Raw genomic sequence first — 12,795 nt, 5'->3', positions numbered from 1 at the left:
AACTTTATGTTTCATGTGGGTTACACATTTATCCGATTTCTTGTAGAAAAAAATTTATATTTGTAACCACATATCTCTGTAATAAATGAAGTCAGAATCTGTGAATTTTCAATTTTTTATAGTATAAGCCGGTATACGAGGAGACGGATCACCTGATGGTAAGCAATCGCCGCCGGCCATGGACACCTGAAACACCAGAGGCGTTACAAGTGCGTTGCTGGCTTTTTGGGGTTTAGAAATTTAAAGATTGTTGGGGAATCGGGAATAGAGAACATTGGGAAAGTTAATTGGGCCTCCGGTAACCTCACTCACAATACGCAACCGTTGCTTCACGTCGATTTTCTATGAAGCGGTGGTATCACTCCGGTCGAGCCGGCCCATTCGTGCCAAAGTATGGCTCTCCCACACTTATAAATAATACAAACCAACACATAATTGGTTAATTCTTACAGGTACAATATCATCATTGTCAACAGCCTTAAAGACAAAACATATTAACCGAGGGACTATTTATGGTCACCCTTCACATAAGCTCTTGCAACAATCTCCACACTTGGTTTAACATAAACTTCAAAATAATATTATTAATAATATTTCACATAAACAAACAAATTAGCAATGCAGTGATACTAAACATTTTTATTAACGAAAAACAAAAACAGAATCGCGAGCAAAAGTTTGGGGGCCCCAAGAATGAGATAAGTAAACTAAGTTGTTCTCAACTGGCAGAGGCTAAGTGTAATTATAATAATTCACTTAATAACCGACTGTGAAACTGTGGTGTTATGTAACTTGCTATAACTTAGCCTTAAGTGGTTAATGAGACGCCAGGGAGGTGAGAATTTTTTGGTTAAATTCGATTTAAGTAGTTTGGATTTTATGTAATTTTCGATTTTTGAAAGTTAAACGTTTTGAAATTATGGGAAATGAAGACTGAAGTACATATTAATGTATTAAAAATAAATTGCAATAATCAGATAGATAATTGAAGTCTTGTTATAGGTATAGTTCGTAATATAGTCTATTCAAACTCTAAACTCTAAACGACTAAACCTACATATAAACTTAAGCTTTTCTTCAATGACTGCTGAACTTTCGGAGGCAAAGTCAATATACACAAAATACTTTAAATAGAGTTTTCTAAATGAGAGTTATTAATTAATATTAGCTCAATCGCATAACTTAGTATCTAAGCTCTTGCCTAACACAGAAGATAACTAACCAAGTAAAGTATTACCTACTATTTGTATTCCACACCATCGAATAAAAAGCATTTCGTAAAACATCAAACAGTAAAAAACAAAGTACAAGTCAAACAAAATATTTCAAAGTAACTTCTGAAACACATTCACTATCTTGAGTGACGTGTAACGCCATCTATGTTTGAGAGCACGTGACTAGCATACTGATCACCGCCACTAGATGGCAGTACATCGCTAGGTGTCACTCGCGACATATTTATGGCCAAAAAAACAGCGCTCCCGCTTGAAACTGAATCGCTTTTAAATGACTGGGCGAATTTGCGCGCGATCTCACGAATTTGTATGCAGATTTAAGAAGAAAGATGTCTAAGTGTGTTTTCCATTCGTGCAGACGGATTTCGTTATTTATTTTACTTCGAAAAGCTGTTTTTTTCTAGATCTGCGTATCGTAGTTTATGTTTTGTGTAAATTAAATTGTTTTATTTTGTTTTTGTTACGAGAAAATCTAACTAAATCGTAACAATAATCTTTCAATTTGATTTATTAACAACAGACTAATTCTAATCAGAAATCTCGAGAATGAGGCAGGTAAGTATCTGTTTACCTAGATTTTTTAGAGATGCACTTAAATATAGGATAAAACGAAGCAACTTGCAACTTTTTTTTAGATTTTGGAATAGGTAGTCTATCACAATCTAACACTACTTAGTCTTTCAGATCCATAAAAAGGCAAACCTATACTAGGTTTAGGTCAGGCCATAATAATAATAATCTAGGCTGTCAGTCAATCAGACTGAATGATTTTTTTATGAGCGATCAGCACAACCCATGGATACCGACAACACCAGAGTAGTAGCAGGTGCGTTGCCGGCCTTTTAAAAAGAAGTACCTAACTACACTCTTTGAGATTGATTACAATGGACAAATCTTTTCTTATTAATTAACTTCCTTCTAGTCGTAAATAAATGTACCTAGGTACCTCTCCACTGCTTTCTCTTTCCCTGTCAATAAAACTATCAGAATTGTTGCAAATTATTATCCGAAGTACCGATTAGTTCGAGGAATAAAAACGTTCACGCTTATCCGAATTATAAATTGCAAGAAAACCGGATTATACCAGTTATCCTACCAACAATTTACATTACGAAAGAGTAGCAATAGCAAACGAATTATAAAAACATTAACACATTTGTATGTATTATAAGAGAACTCAATTTGTCTAAATCAGCCGTAAACCGATAAAAAAGTTAAATAGTGTAACAAAAATAATCTTAACTAACCATTAACTAACTATTTAATTCTTTTAGAAAATTATGTAGACAGGTATGGTTTAAACAGACGTAGATCAGGGAACTCGCAAGACGTAGGTACTCCTGCTAGAAAAATACACGGATCTAGAATCAAAGAAACAAAATTTGCGTAAACTAATTAGTCAAATAGTTCATTCAACTGGTTTCTGTCCATTGCTGGACATAATTACCTGGTTCAACACCAAAGTCTACCTCTTAGCTCGAGTTCCTATCTGATATCCTACAACACATCGTTGATACTCCACCTAGCTGGAAGCCTGGAAAAGCAGGAAGGCGACCTTCACTAAGTTTCATCGATATGGCCTGCCTTGTATTGTTTTTGATTTTTGTTAAATTAAAAGTCTTAATATATTCGAGTAGTTTGTAAAGGCACCCACGATCACCAGGAAAATCCATTGTGGGGCAAAGTTTTTATTAAAATAAGATCTAACAGATAAACTGTATAGTTTTGTTGGACATTACTCTAGTTTATAAGTTATACCATGTACTTTTTAATAAATTAATAATAAATAAGTTAAGTAATTTTAGTATAAATACTTTTAGTCAAGAGATGGTCTAGAAGTGGTTATAAACCTCTAAGGTCACTCACAGAACAATACTTGTCTACTTACATACACAACTAAGTATATAAGTGTCTGTATATTATTATTAACACATACCTTTGCATCTTCCACAGTAGAAGCCAGCGCCTGATGCATTATTCATCAGTTTCTTTCTCTGGAATGAAGTTCAAATGTAAATATCGTCTCATGCTGAAAGGAGTGGCTCGTGAGTTCATTGTATGTTTTTTGTTACGTTATTAAAAATACAAAATGTATACTAGTGCATTCATACTAAACAAATAGGTACCGAAGTAAGTAATTATCTACTAGACAACAGATTATACCTATGCACTCTCAAAATAGGGCGAAATATGAACAAAATGCGTGTGCACAATAAAAAAAATTGTATTTTATAAGTTTATAGAAAAGATAAAGAAAAATATTATCACGTATTATTATTCAGTACTATAATTTTTGTAACAAATTACTGATTGAAAATTAGAAGTCCATAAAAAGATGACTGCTGATGAAGCGAAAGAGGTATGTCAGTTTCGTAGCAATTGGCGTTCAGTTGTCTCTGCCTACTCCATGGGAGACAGGCGTGAGGTTATGTATGTATGTAGAAGTTAATATTTCGATCCCAACACGGAAAGAATGTCAGTGAAAATGTTTATGAATCTGTAATTTCGCTTGTTCGTACAATTTTTGTATGACCTAATGATTGATTAAGATTGATAAACTTATAATATATTGGGCTATCATCATAATCTTATCAGTCATAGGTCACTGCTGAACATACGCCTCTCCCTATGACTTCCAGATAGGCTGGTTGCAACCTAACGACCTGAACGGCGCTAATTTCAAAATTATAAGTTACAAAGTATTAGAGTCTTTTTACTACATAGTTTAATTAACAAAGAAAATACAACAATCATATAAAATAATACAGCTACGCCTTGGCACAGACATTAAGACGCAGACGCATACCCAGTTACAAATTCAAATATTTTATTTTGAAATGGGACCGTCAAGTCAGTTCCGAAGTCACATAAAACGTTAGTCTATGACAGACATGGGGGTGGCAAAAGTCCGGGCCCCGCCAACGAGGCCTCCCATAAATATCAACCGTCTGAGACATTGTCAACCGGCCACCCTAATTTACGGCTAGTAATTAGGAGTTTGCACTTTGCCAAAACGATTTGCATCGATCGCTACCCTATAAATTTATTGTTATTCTAGAATACTTGAGATCAAACTGGATCAGAGCTAATTTACAATAATGCTCGGATGATAATAATTTAGTTAAAAGTTTTGTTTTCAATTTCGTAAGTTTTACATGATGGTAATCTTAAAATGTTACTAGTAGCGACATCTTGACGGTATTGTTCTAAACTAATTTGAGTACGAACGAAAGCAATGCACCACACTCGTATAAGTTGTTTTACTTTAGCAGTATAGATGTCACTAGTAGTTCATGGAATTTGTGAAAACAATAAAAAAATGAAAATGTAGCATCATTTAGATACTAGAATAAATAAGAAAATACTATTTATAATCATAATAATTATACAATTTTAAATAAATAATCTTATAATAAAAAGTACGGTACGGAAACATGTATTTATCATCTGTGGTTTCTGGTTGGAAGTTCCCGGTTCCCGCACTTTTCAATGTCAAATAAACAAAAACAAAACTTGGTTTATTCTGTGATAAAACTTTCTTTTCATTAATTTTAGGTAGTTTAAGCATTTACAACTAATAGTAACTAATTTAAAATGGACCCCTATGAAGTAGAATTCATTGGTGAAAACAGGATTATAAGTGTAATACCAAATTTTTCTTACGACAAAATCTACTTGATTTGCGGTGAATTTGGACCATTTCGTGCGGGTTTGCCTATAAATGTGCCACTATGGCTTGCTATGATGCTGAAACAGAAACAAAAGTGCCGTATAGTGCCTCCAGACTGGATGGAACTGGATACTTTGGAAAATATCAAAGAAGAAGAGAAGAGATCTAGGTTAGTTTGTTTTGAAACCTATAACCACTATTAGATGTTTTTTACTAACAGTTTTCTGTGAAATTAAAAATTTCGTGCTGTATTTAGTAGTACTTCGTAGAATATTATCTAGTTAGGATAGTATTTCATAGGAAAAGGATAATAAAATGAGTACATTAAGTGTACTAAATAGGTACCATACCACTATTTCTATTCTAAATGTATAACCCTATGTTTCCAGATTCTTCACAAAAATGCCAAACGAACATTACATGGTAGAAGCTAAATTAATCCTCGGAGCAGCATCAGAAGACGTTCCAAATGCGGCAGAAATAAAGACTATTATAAAAGACATTTGGGACATCCGCATGTCAAAGTTACGGACCTCCATGGATGCTCTGATGAAGTCCGGAGGTGGTTACGGTAGGCTGGACCACTTGACCATGATGGAGATTAATTCTGCTAAGCCTTTGCTGCCATCTGCTATGGATTATTTACTTCAAATTCAAAAGGTGAGAAATTGTAATTTGTTTTGTATTCTGAATTCTGCAGACACTGCTACTATCTACATACTAAAATCACAACATTCTTGGCAGAGAAGCCGGACGACATGTCTTAGTAATATGAATGATTCCATATTCCCTAATCTTCCAAATTAATAATATAGGGTGCGTTGGGGTAACATCGGACGGATTTTCGAATAGTTGCAAGGATGTTGCAAAAACTTTATTATCTCAATTTTGGTACACAGTAGATTAATGAAAAATAGTGGAAACGAATAATGATTAAACACAGTGTTATTTACAATTTAATTTATTTATAAATACTCAATACTTTTTGCTTTACAAGCCTATAAAATCAGGACAATTTTTTTTTTGATGTGATGACGATTTGGCCATCATGGGGTAAGTTCGGACAACGATTTTAAATAATTTCTAGTGCTAGGAGCACAAGGTGTATAAAAGGAACGTAGCCGATCTTTCCTGTACTTTAACATGAAATCACAAAAATTTACCTAAAACAACAAATATAGATGTTCCAAATGATTCTATTTTTTTTCGTTTAATTTGTCCGATCTTACCCCGCATACCAAATTTCAAAGAAATTGAGTTTCTCAAAGTTTAGATTTATCCACAAGCATTTTTGAAGTGGCTGCATACGTGAGTTCTTTATTATTTATTTGCTGCATGGCTTATTCCAGCGCTTCTTTTGTATAAGAAGTGGCCCGCAAAGAGGTTCGGGAGTATTTACGTGGCAACTGAAGATTGGAAAATCAGCCCAGAGTAATTATTTAAAATTAAATTAAAATCATTTGTAACAAAAGTTTGACAATCACTGCATCATTTTCGAATAAGGATATTTTTGTCTGATCTTTACCCGACATGGGTAACACCGGATTTCAGCCTACAGAGGTAGTAGACAAATCTGGATTAGTTTTATCATATTATCATTGCTCAAAACTTAGTATTTAAGCAAAAACATGTCAAAATAAGCTATACTTTTGCTAAAATATGCAAATAAAAATGTAGGTGAAAGACCGGATAAACAAATATTTTATAAAATTTGCCTTTTTTCTAAAACGGCGCGGATACACGTCTGTGTTGACCGGAGCGAGTGGTGGTCACCGCGGGGTTGGGCGGGACTTAATGACGTGCCACGCAATGTGATCAGCATTAAAAAATATAGCCAAATAAGTGAGATATTTGATTTGTACGTTCTTACCCCTCCGCCGATCTTACCCCAACGCACCTTATTACCCAACATATTTCCCAACAATCCTTAAATTCCTTATCCCCAAAAGGCTGGGAAGCCACTTGCAACACTTCTGGTGTTTCGGGTGTTCATGAGCAGCAGCAATTATTAACTATCAGTCTGCTTGTTCACCAGCATATAGCATATGATCCTGAGAGCCATTTTCATGTTTAAAAACTGGCTAATTGGCACACCAAGTTTAATTCTAGTCTGTTACTGAAAAATGATACTGATTTAGATTAATGCTCTTATCTTAAATTGTTTTATTTTTTCTATTACAGAAAGCGCAGCAAAGGGTACAACAGCCGTCAGCTCTCAACACATCAACATTCAGCCAATCAGGAAGCTCTCAGAATACATAGCAGCTTTCTATGTGCAATATGTATGTCTAAGCTATGTAAGTTCTTTTTTAATGTTAATAGTTTTTGTAAGTAAACCTTTTTGTACGAATTTAGTAAATAATTTGATTATAATGCATTTTTTATTTATTCTTAAATTTAAATGTTGCCTCATATTATGATTTTCGTCTATACGTGGGTGTGTTTACAAAACATTAAATAACAATCTGTGGATCACATAAGAGTTGTTGCGTGCGGAAATCGAACCCACGACACGTTGTGCAGCAGCCAACTCCGAACCGTGCAGTCAATGTGACTGACACAACCTTGAGATTTTATGCACAACACACAAACGTACGCCTTTTTATCCCCGAAGGGTGATAGGCAGAGGTGCACATTACGTTTGCACGTAATGCCGCTATGACAATGTACACCCACTCTTCACCATTTTGATGTTGAAGTCCCACTGTAATAGGGGGTGAGCCTATTGCCATATCCTGGAACAATTTAGACTCCGTTTACCACTGAGAAATTCATCGACAATCCGAAAAAAGCTCAGTAAATACTTTGCCCGACCCGGGAATCGAACCCGAGACCCCTTGTTCGGCAGTCGCACTTGCGACCACTACCAACGAGGCATAGATTTTATGCTTACTAAAGCTCAAATCAAATGGTGAGGCACTGATTTGCAATGTATAAGTATATTATAACTTTTTTAGGGGAAAAGTCATCTAGTGACTTATCCCGCATTGGGCGAGGCGATAGAAGTGCCACACTCTTACTGTTTAAAAGCCACCCCATTCCTACTCCTGCTTTTCGAGCCGGAGCCCCAAAACCCGCTTATAGCCCTTGATTAAATGTTATTAAACAATCATTAGTACTTGTTCCTGAAAATTCATCTACATAAGGTTTCGCCTACATAAGGGCAGGAAGGTACTTATAAGATTATTATTCCCTAAATACTCTCACTATCACAACATACGATTTACGATTATTACTAAAACAAATAGAACTGGCAACTATTTACATCATTCCATTATTTATTGCTTAGATAACGGAATATTCAATTATTATTATAGCTGAGGTTTATTTAGCGAACTTATCTAAATAGGTTTTTAGTTTAGCGGTAACTTGGTGATAGATATGGCAAAAGGTTTGTAGTAAGAGTTGATTCGTAGTCTTATGTACTGGTTACATAATTATATAGCCACAATAATACTTGCTTTAACTTGTTCTGTACAAAAGTAGTTCTAAATATTGTAAAGAAGGATATAATGGAGTAAGTAACCGAGTACTTCGCCATAAACCGGTTCCGATGTATTTCAATGTACTTAGTACCTATATAATAAATATTTTCTGTTGTCCTTTACATGTTACATATTAAAACTTTTTAAAAACGACATAAGCGCCAGTGGCGCAAGTAAAGAAGAATAATCCACGTGTATTTTGGGTTATAGGAGAGTAATAAAAATCATATTCAGATTGACAAAATAGTATATTTCCTCTTATCATCTAAGATGGGCCTTTTCCTAAACATCTAGTGTGGGCATTGTTCTATTCATTTCCTTACAAACTAATGTGTCCATGTGTTTCTTACTGTTACAATAATTAACTTAAATCTAAGCTTAATCAGATTTTACTTTTAATTTTAATTAGTCTTATATTAGGTACTAAGGTTATAGCGAATAGCCTAGCCATAATCTAAGGATTACCAAAAAGGTACAATTAGCTTGGGTTGTCTGTGAGAAAAAGTATTAGAAGTTTTCCTTTTTTACAAAAAAAAAAGTTATGTTAAAAAATGTACATGAATTATCAGAATTATATTGGAAATTAAAGTTTTGTGAACCCATAGCATAATTGTATTGAAATAAATTAATTACAAAATGGCTTCCAGACCTAAAATAATGTTTTTTACTGGAATGTAATATTACAGTTGAGATAAAATTACGTTAATAAAAAAGCGTTTTACAAGAGATCCGAATTAGACAAGAACATTTTAGAAAAAATAAGTTTTTTAGTACTTTAGTGAACAGTATCAACAACTGTGTGTTATTTTCTTTACAAAAAATCATTAAAATAAATTGTTTGAAAATCTTTTAGATCAAACTAAAACTAATTTGCGTTACACTGACAGCTAATACATAGAAACACACATAAGACGAAGAACAAAAACTTAATGTATATCTATAGAGATAAATATAATAATAATATATAACTTACAAACAGCTATAGCCGTGTTTTAAGTCGATATACTTTGCAAAATGGAAATGTACATAAAACCATATTATTTTAAACGCAAAGTAATCAATAACACTTTGGTGTAACTCCAGCTTAACGAAAACATAAGAATTTTTAGATTAAATATCAAATAATTTTTAATAAAACATCCATTTCTATGTACAAAGCTAGGCAGTATGTACAGAATTGTATTCAACAAAAAATCATAAATTATTTTTCGTAAAAACAGAAAATATATACAAAGATCTGCCGATATAACGGAGCTGGTCTTGTTTCAAAGATTTGAGATGAAAAACTAAGATTTGAGACAGAAGACAGTAGGATAGATAGATAGAAAAGTAGTCCAAAGCATTTTTCAAAGAGCCTTCGATTAAATTCGCTTAAGGCAAACAAAAATGCGTTTTGGATGGTTTTGGAAAGAACTACACACTATTTTTGCAGTCGACTATAAAAATGTGTGTATTTTACAAGGTTTCCATTTCATTAGGATGGCCAGAACTTAGAACCTATTTGAATCTGTAATATAGAATGTTTATACAGAATAGTAAGCACCTAGCTTCACTGAATGACAATTCAATTTGACGTTTCAATATATGCTTTGATTTTGACTTTAGCAAAACTATTTCGAACTAAAATATTGTTCGTTAGTTTCATTAGTTCGAACCCAAATTGAACCAAAAACTGTATATTTGTGGACTTGTTAGCAGATGCTCAAGCAGGTAGCAGTTAATAGCCCTATTTGGGTTTATTAGTCCATTGTTAGTAGGGACCGCTAGAGTGCATTTGAGGTGCTAATGAATACTCTTCATACTTATATAAGAGCAATCAGTATTGGCCCTTTTGTAGCCTATATATTACGTAATATATAGAGAATTAGAGATATCATACCAGGCCCTATTATTATCAGACCAAACTAAATTCTAGGACATCCTAAAAAAACATCTGCAAATTGTATTATTAGATAAACATAGCTCAATATGGCACAGAAAAACAAGAAACATTACAGTAAAGGAAATATGTACACTATAGCTAAGAAATTAAAGTTCTAAATACTTTGAAACTAACTCAGCTCGTTACGTTCTTCTGCCGGCATTGAAACTCAAGAGATCTTTAGTGAAAGGATAACAATTGCGTATGCGCATCCTATAACTAAATATTTACAAAGTATGTACAAGTTGTTAAACTAGGTATAAAAATAGTATTTACAATTATATCTATGACTTCAAGTTATTTAATACTAGATAATGACTATATAATACACATTATGTGTTAAAAACTTATGTTAACTTGGATTCAGACTGAAGTTAGAACTAAGTTAAATTTAACCCTAAGCTTCATCTTATCCCTATAACCACTAAATCATGTTTTCACTGTAATTATTAATCTACTCAAAATTTGAACATTACAAAAATATTTATTTAAGGTAAAACTAGACAATAAAACCTTAAGTGAAAATTACCCGAAAGTTTTTGAACCAAAATTGTAACTCTTAATAATTGAGCCAAACTGATTAAAAATGTTTAAACCTGCAAACTAATTCAAACTGTGTCATAATATGTCATATCTACGCGTCTGTCTATTAAAAAACTACATAAACTATGATACTAAACAGCTACAATTTTACTGGGGTCTACCTTCACCCTTAAAAACATCACATCGTCCTTGATGAAGTTCCTCTTTTTGAGCATTTCGTGGGAGACGAACCTTGGGAACCCGAAGCCTAGCGCGTCAGGTTCCTTTGAGGGTCTTTGGAAGTTCTTCCACGTGGGATCAGGAACGAAGCTCTCCACGATGTTGCAGGCTCTGTCTGGGCTGGAACTCTGGTCGAAGAGTGTGAAGGAGACCGTGTGAGCGAAAGGCCAGCGGAGAAGCGCGTCGTATTCTCCTGGGAGGATCTTGATGTAGACTGACATGTGGGTCGCTTCACCAGCTCCGTTGCCATTGAGGAATAGTGATGCCTGTAATGAAGAAAATAAGGTTTAGTTTACTTTGAAAAAAGAATTGAAGACTTATAAACGGTAGCAGAAATCAAAACTAAAGACAAAAGTGAGAAAGTCCCTAATGAAAAAATGTGTCTAAACAAAAATATCGTTACCACCCAAGTCAATCAAAACTAAAACTTAAGAAGAAGAAAAGAAGAATTAAATTAATTAACAAATGTCACAGTTACAAAAACGAACAACTATGATTTATTACACTCGAAATATTACATTACACACTGAATGAGCAAGTCTCTAATTTAGTCTCCGTGGGGACGCGGGTTTAGTCATCATTGACTCACACAAATATAGCGGCGTGGCTTTGTTTACCAACAAATATGATGCATATGGCGCTAACCGGAGAATTGTGGATGGTAACACGATTTTTTGTATTACGGTAACATTGAAAATAACCTTGCATTTGCCAATTGGCATCTAAACTGTATTTGCAATGCCTATAACCAAAAATCTAGAAATATTTTTCTTTTTGCTAGGTACGTGATAACGACCTGGGAATTTGGCATGCATTCTAATGTGGGTAGTTAGAAATCAGTGAAGCATGAAAGTGGAGCAAACATATTTTTCTCAAATTCAAACATTTTTGGAAATCATGACTAATACTTCGGTGGAGTTGCGAGGCGTTTCCCGCAAACATTTTTAGAAAATGGACTTCAGCTATCTTTGAACATCTTCAGAAAGTATTATGGGTCAAATGTTTGCTAAAAGCTCACCTGCAACTTATATCCGTATTGGCTGGTGTAAAAGGCAGGGGACACAAGTTCGACACCATCTTTGCACTTTGCCTCGGCCATTTTGGCAGCCCAGTCGCTGATGCGCCATACAAGTGCACCAGAACAGTTGACTGACAATCTTGCTACTGCTGCTCGCAAGGAGTCTAGTTGTCGCGCTTGGCGGCTGGCGAGAGCTGACACGAGGGCTAGGTGCTGCTGGCAACTTTCTTCTGTATGTTTTTCTAGAGCCTGTCTTGTTCCCTGTAAAATTAAAGTTACGATTTAGAGTTTGAAGACAAACGAAAATGAAACAGCTTCTAGGGATCATTTAAAGGTTTTTTTTTGTTGGTCTCACGAAGTAAGCCTTACCTTAAATCTACACCCAGCATCCCTAAACGAGCAGGGTAAGGCAGCGGCTGCAGCAGCCGCGGCGTGGTCCCTCAAATGAGCAGCCAAGTCCGCACGGGGCACACCACTGGCCCCACAGCGTTGTGGACAAGCTACAGGCGCGCGGGCGCATGACGCTCCGTGTGCTGATACTGTGTCCTGGAGAAAAGTTGGAGAGATGTATTAGTTTCAGCAGGAAAATTTAAAATTTAGGTAATAAGTGCTTGATGAAAATTGTGATTTTATTCTGAAAGGTTTTTGTTATTGCCTTAAGAGGCTTAGTATTCTCAAATCCCCTTTCTTGTGACGAGATTTGG

The 12,795-nt window shown here is 34.7% G+C and overlaps 2 protein-coding genes across 7 annotated transcripts in view; one reads left to right on the top strand and one right to left on the bottom strand.

The window, feature by feature from the left end:
* The first annotated feature begins 4,703 nt into the window (after positions 1-4,703).
* LOC118266987 (probable DNA replication complex GINS protein PSF2) lies at positions 4,704-7,278 on the top strand. Its single transcript, XM_035580684.2, has 3 exons — positions 4,704-5,074; positions 5,295-5,565; positions 7,087-7,278. Exons 1-3 carry the CDS (start codon positions 4,830-4,832, stop codon positions 7,165-7,167), a joined length of 597 nt encoding a protein of 198 aa, XP_035436577.1. The 5' UTR covers positions 4,704-4,829; the 3' UTR covers positions 7,168-7,278.
* A 1,341-nt stretch (positions 7,279-8,619) lies between these two features.
* The window catches only part of LOC118267022 (TNF receptor-associated factor 4), a 99,938-nt gene continuing 95,762 nt past the window's right edge, over positions 8,620-12,795 (bottom strand). For 4 of the 6 annotated variants that reach the window (XM_050702804.1, XM_035580757.2, XM_035580758.2 and 1 more), the window contains 3 exons: positions 12,461-12,637; positions 12,092-12,352; positions 9,932-11,339 (listed from right to left, as the gene is read on the bottom strand). In XM_050702804.1, the coding sequence (XP_050558761.1) occupies positions 10,986-11,339; positions 12,092-12,352; positions 12,461-12,637 (792 nt within the window). In that variant the 3' untranslated portion in view covers positions 9,932-10,985. Of the gene's footprint in view, positions 11,340-12,091; positions 12,353-12,460; positions 12,638-12,795 lie in introns of all 6 variants that reach the window. The other 2 variants (XM_035580756.2, XM_035580759.2) reach the window with 1 other exon arrangement.

This window comes from Spodoptera frugiperda, chromosome 23 (genome assembly GCF_023101765.2).
Source record: "Spodoptera frugiperda isolate SF20-4 chromosome 23, AGI-APGP_CSIRO_Sfru_2.0, whole genome shotgun sequence".
Lineage (NCBI taxonomy): Eukaryota > Metazoa > Arthropoda > Insecta > Lepidoptera > Noctuidae > Spodoptera > Spodoptera frugiperda.
This window is presented reverse-complemented; position numbering and strand designations above follow the sequence as displayed.

Excerpts from the sequence above, each read along its gene's own strand:
- LOC118266987 (XM_035580684.2), top strand. The coding sequence starts at position 4,830 with ATGGACCCCTATGAAGTAGAATTCATTGGTGAAAACAGGATTATAAGT. Across the intron at positions 5,075-5,294 it reads GAAGAAGAGAAGAGATCTAG|ATTCTTCACAAAAATGCCAA; the intron begins GTTAGTTTGTTT and ends CTATGTTTCCAG. Across the intron at positions 5,566-7,086 it reads ATTTACTTCAAATTCAAAAG|AAAGCGCAGCAAAGGGTACA; the intron begins GTGAGAAATTGT and ends TTTCTATTACAG.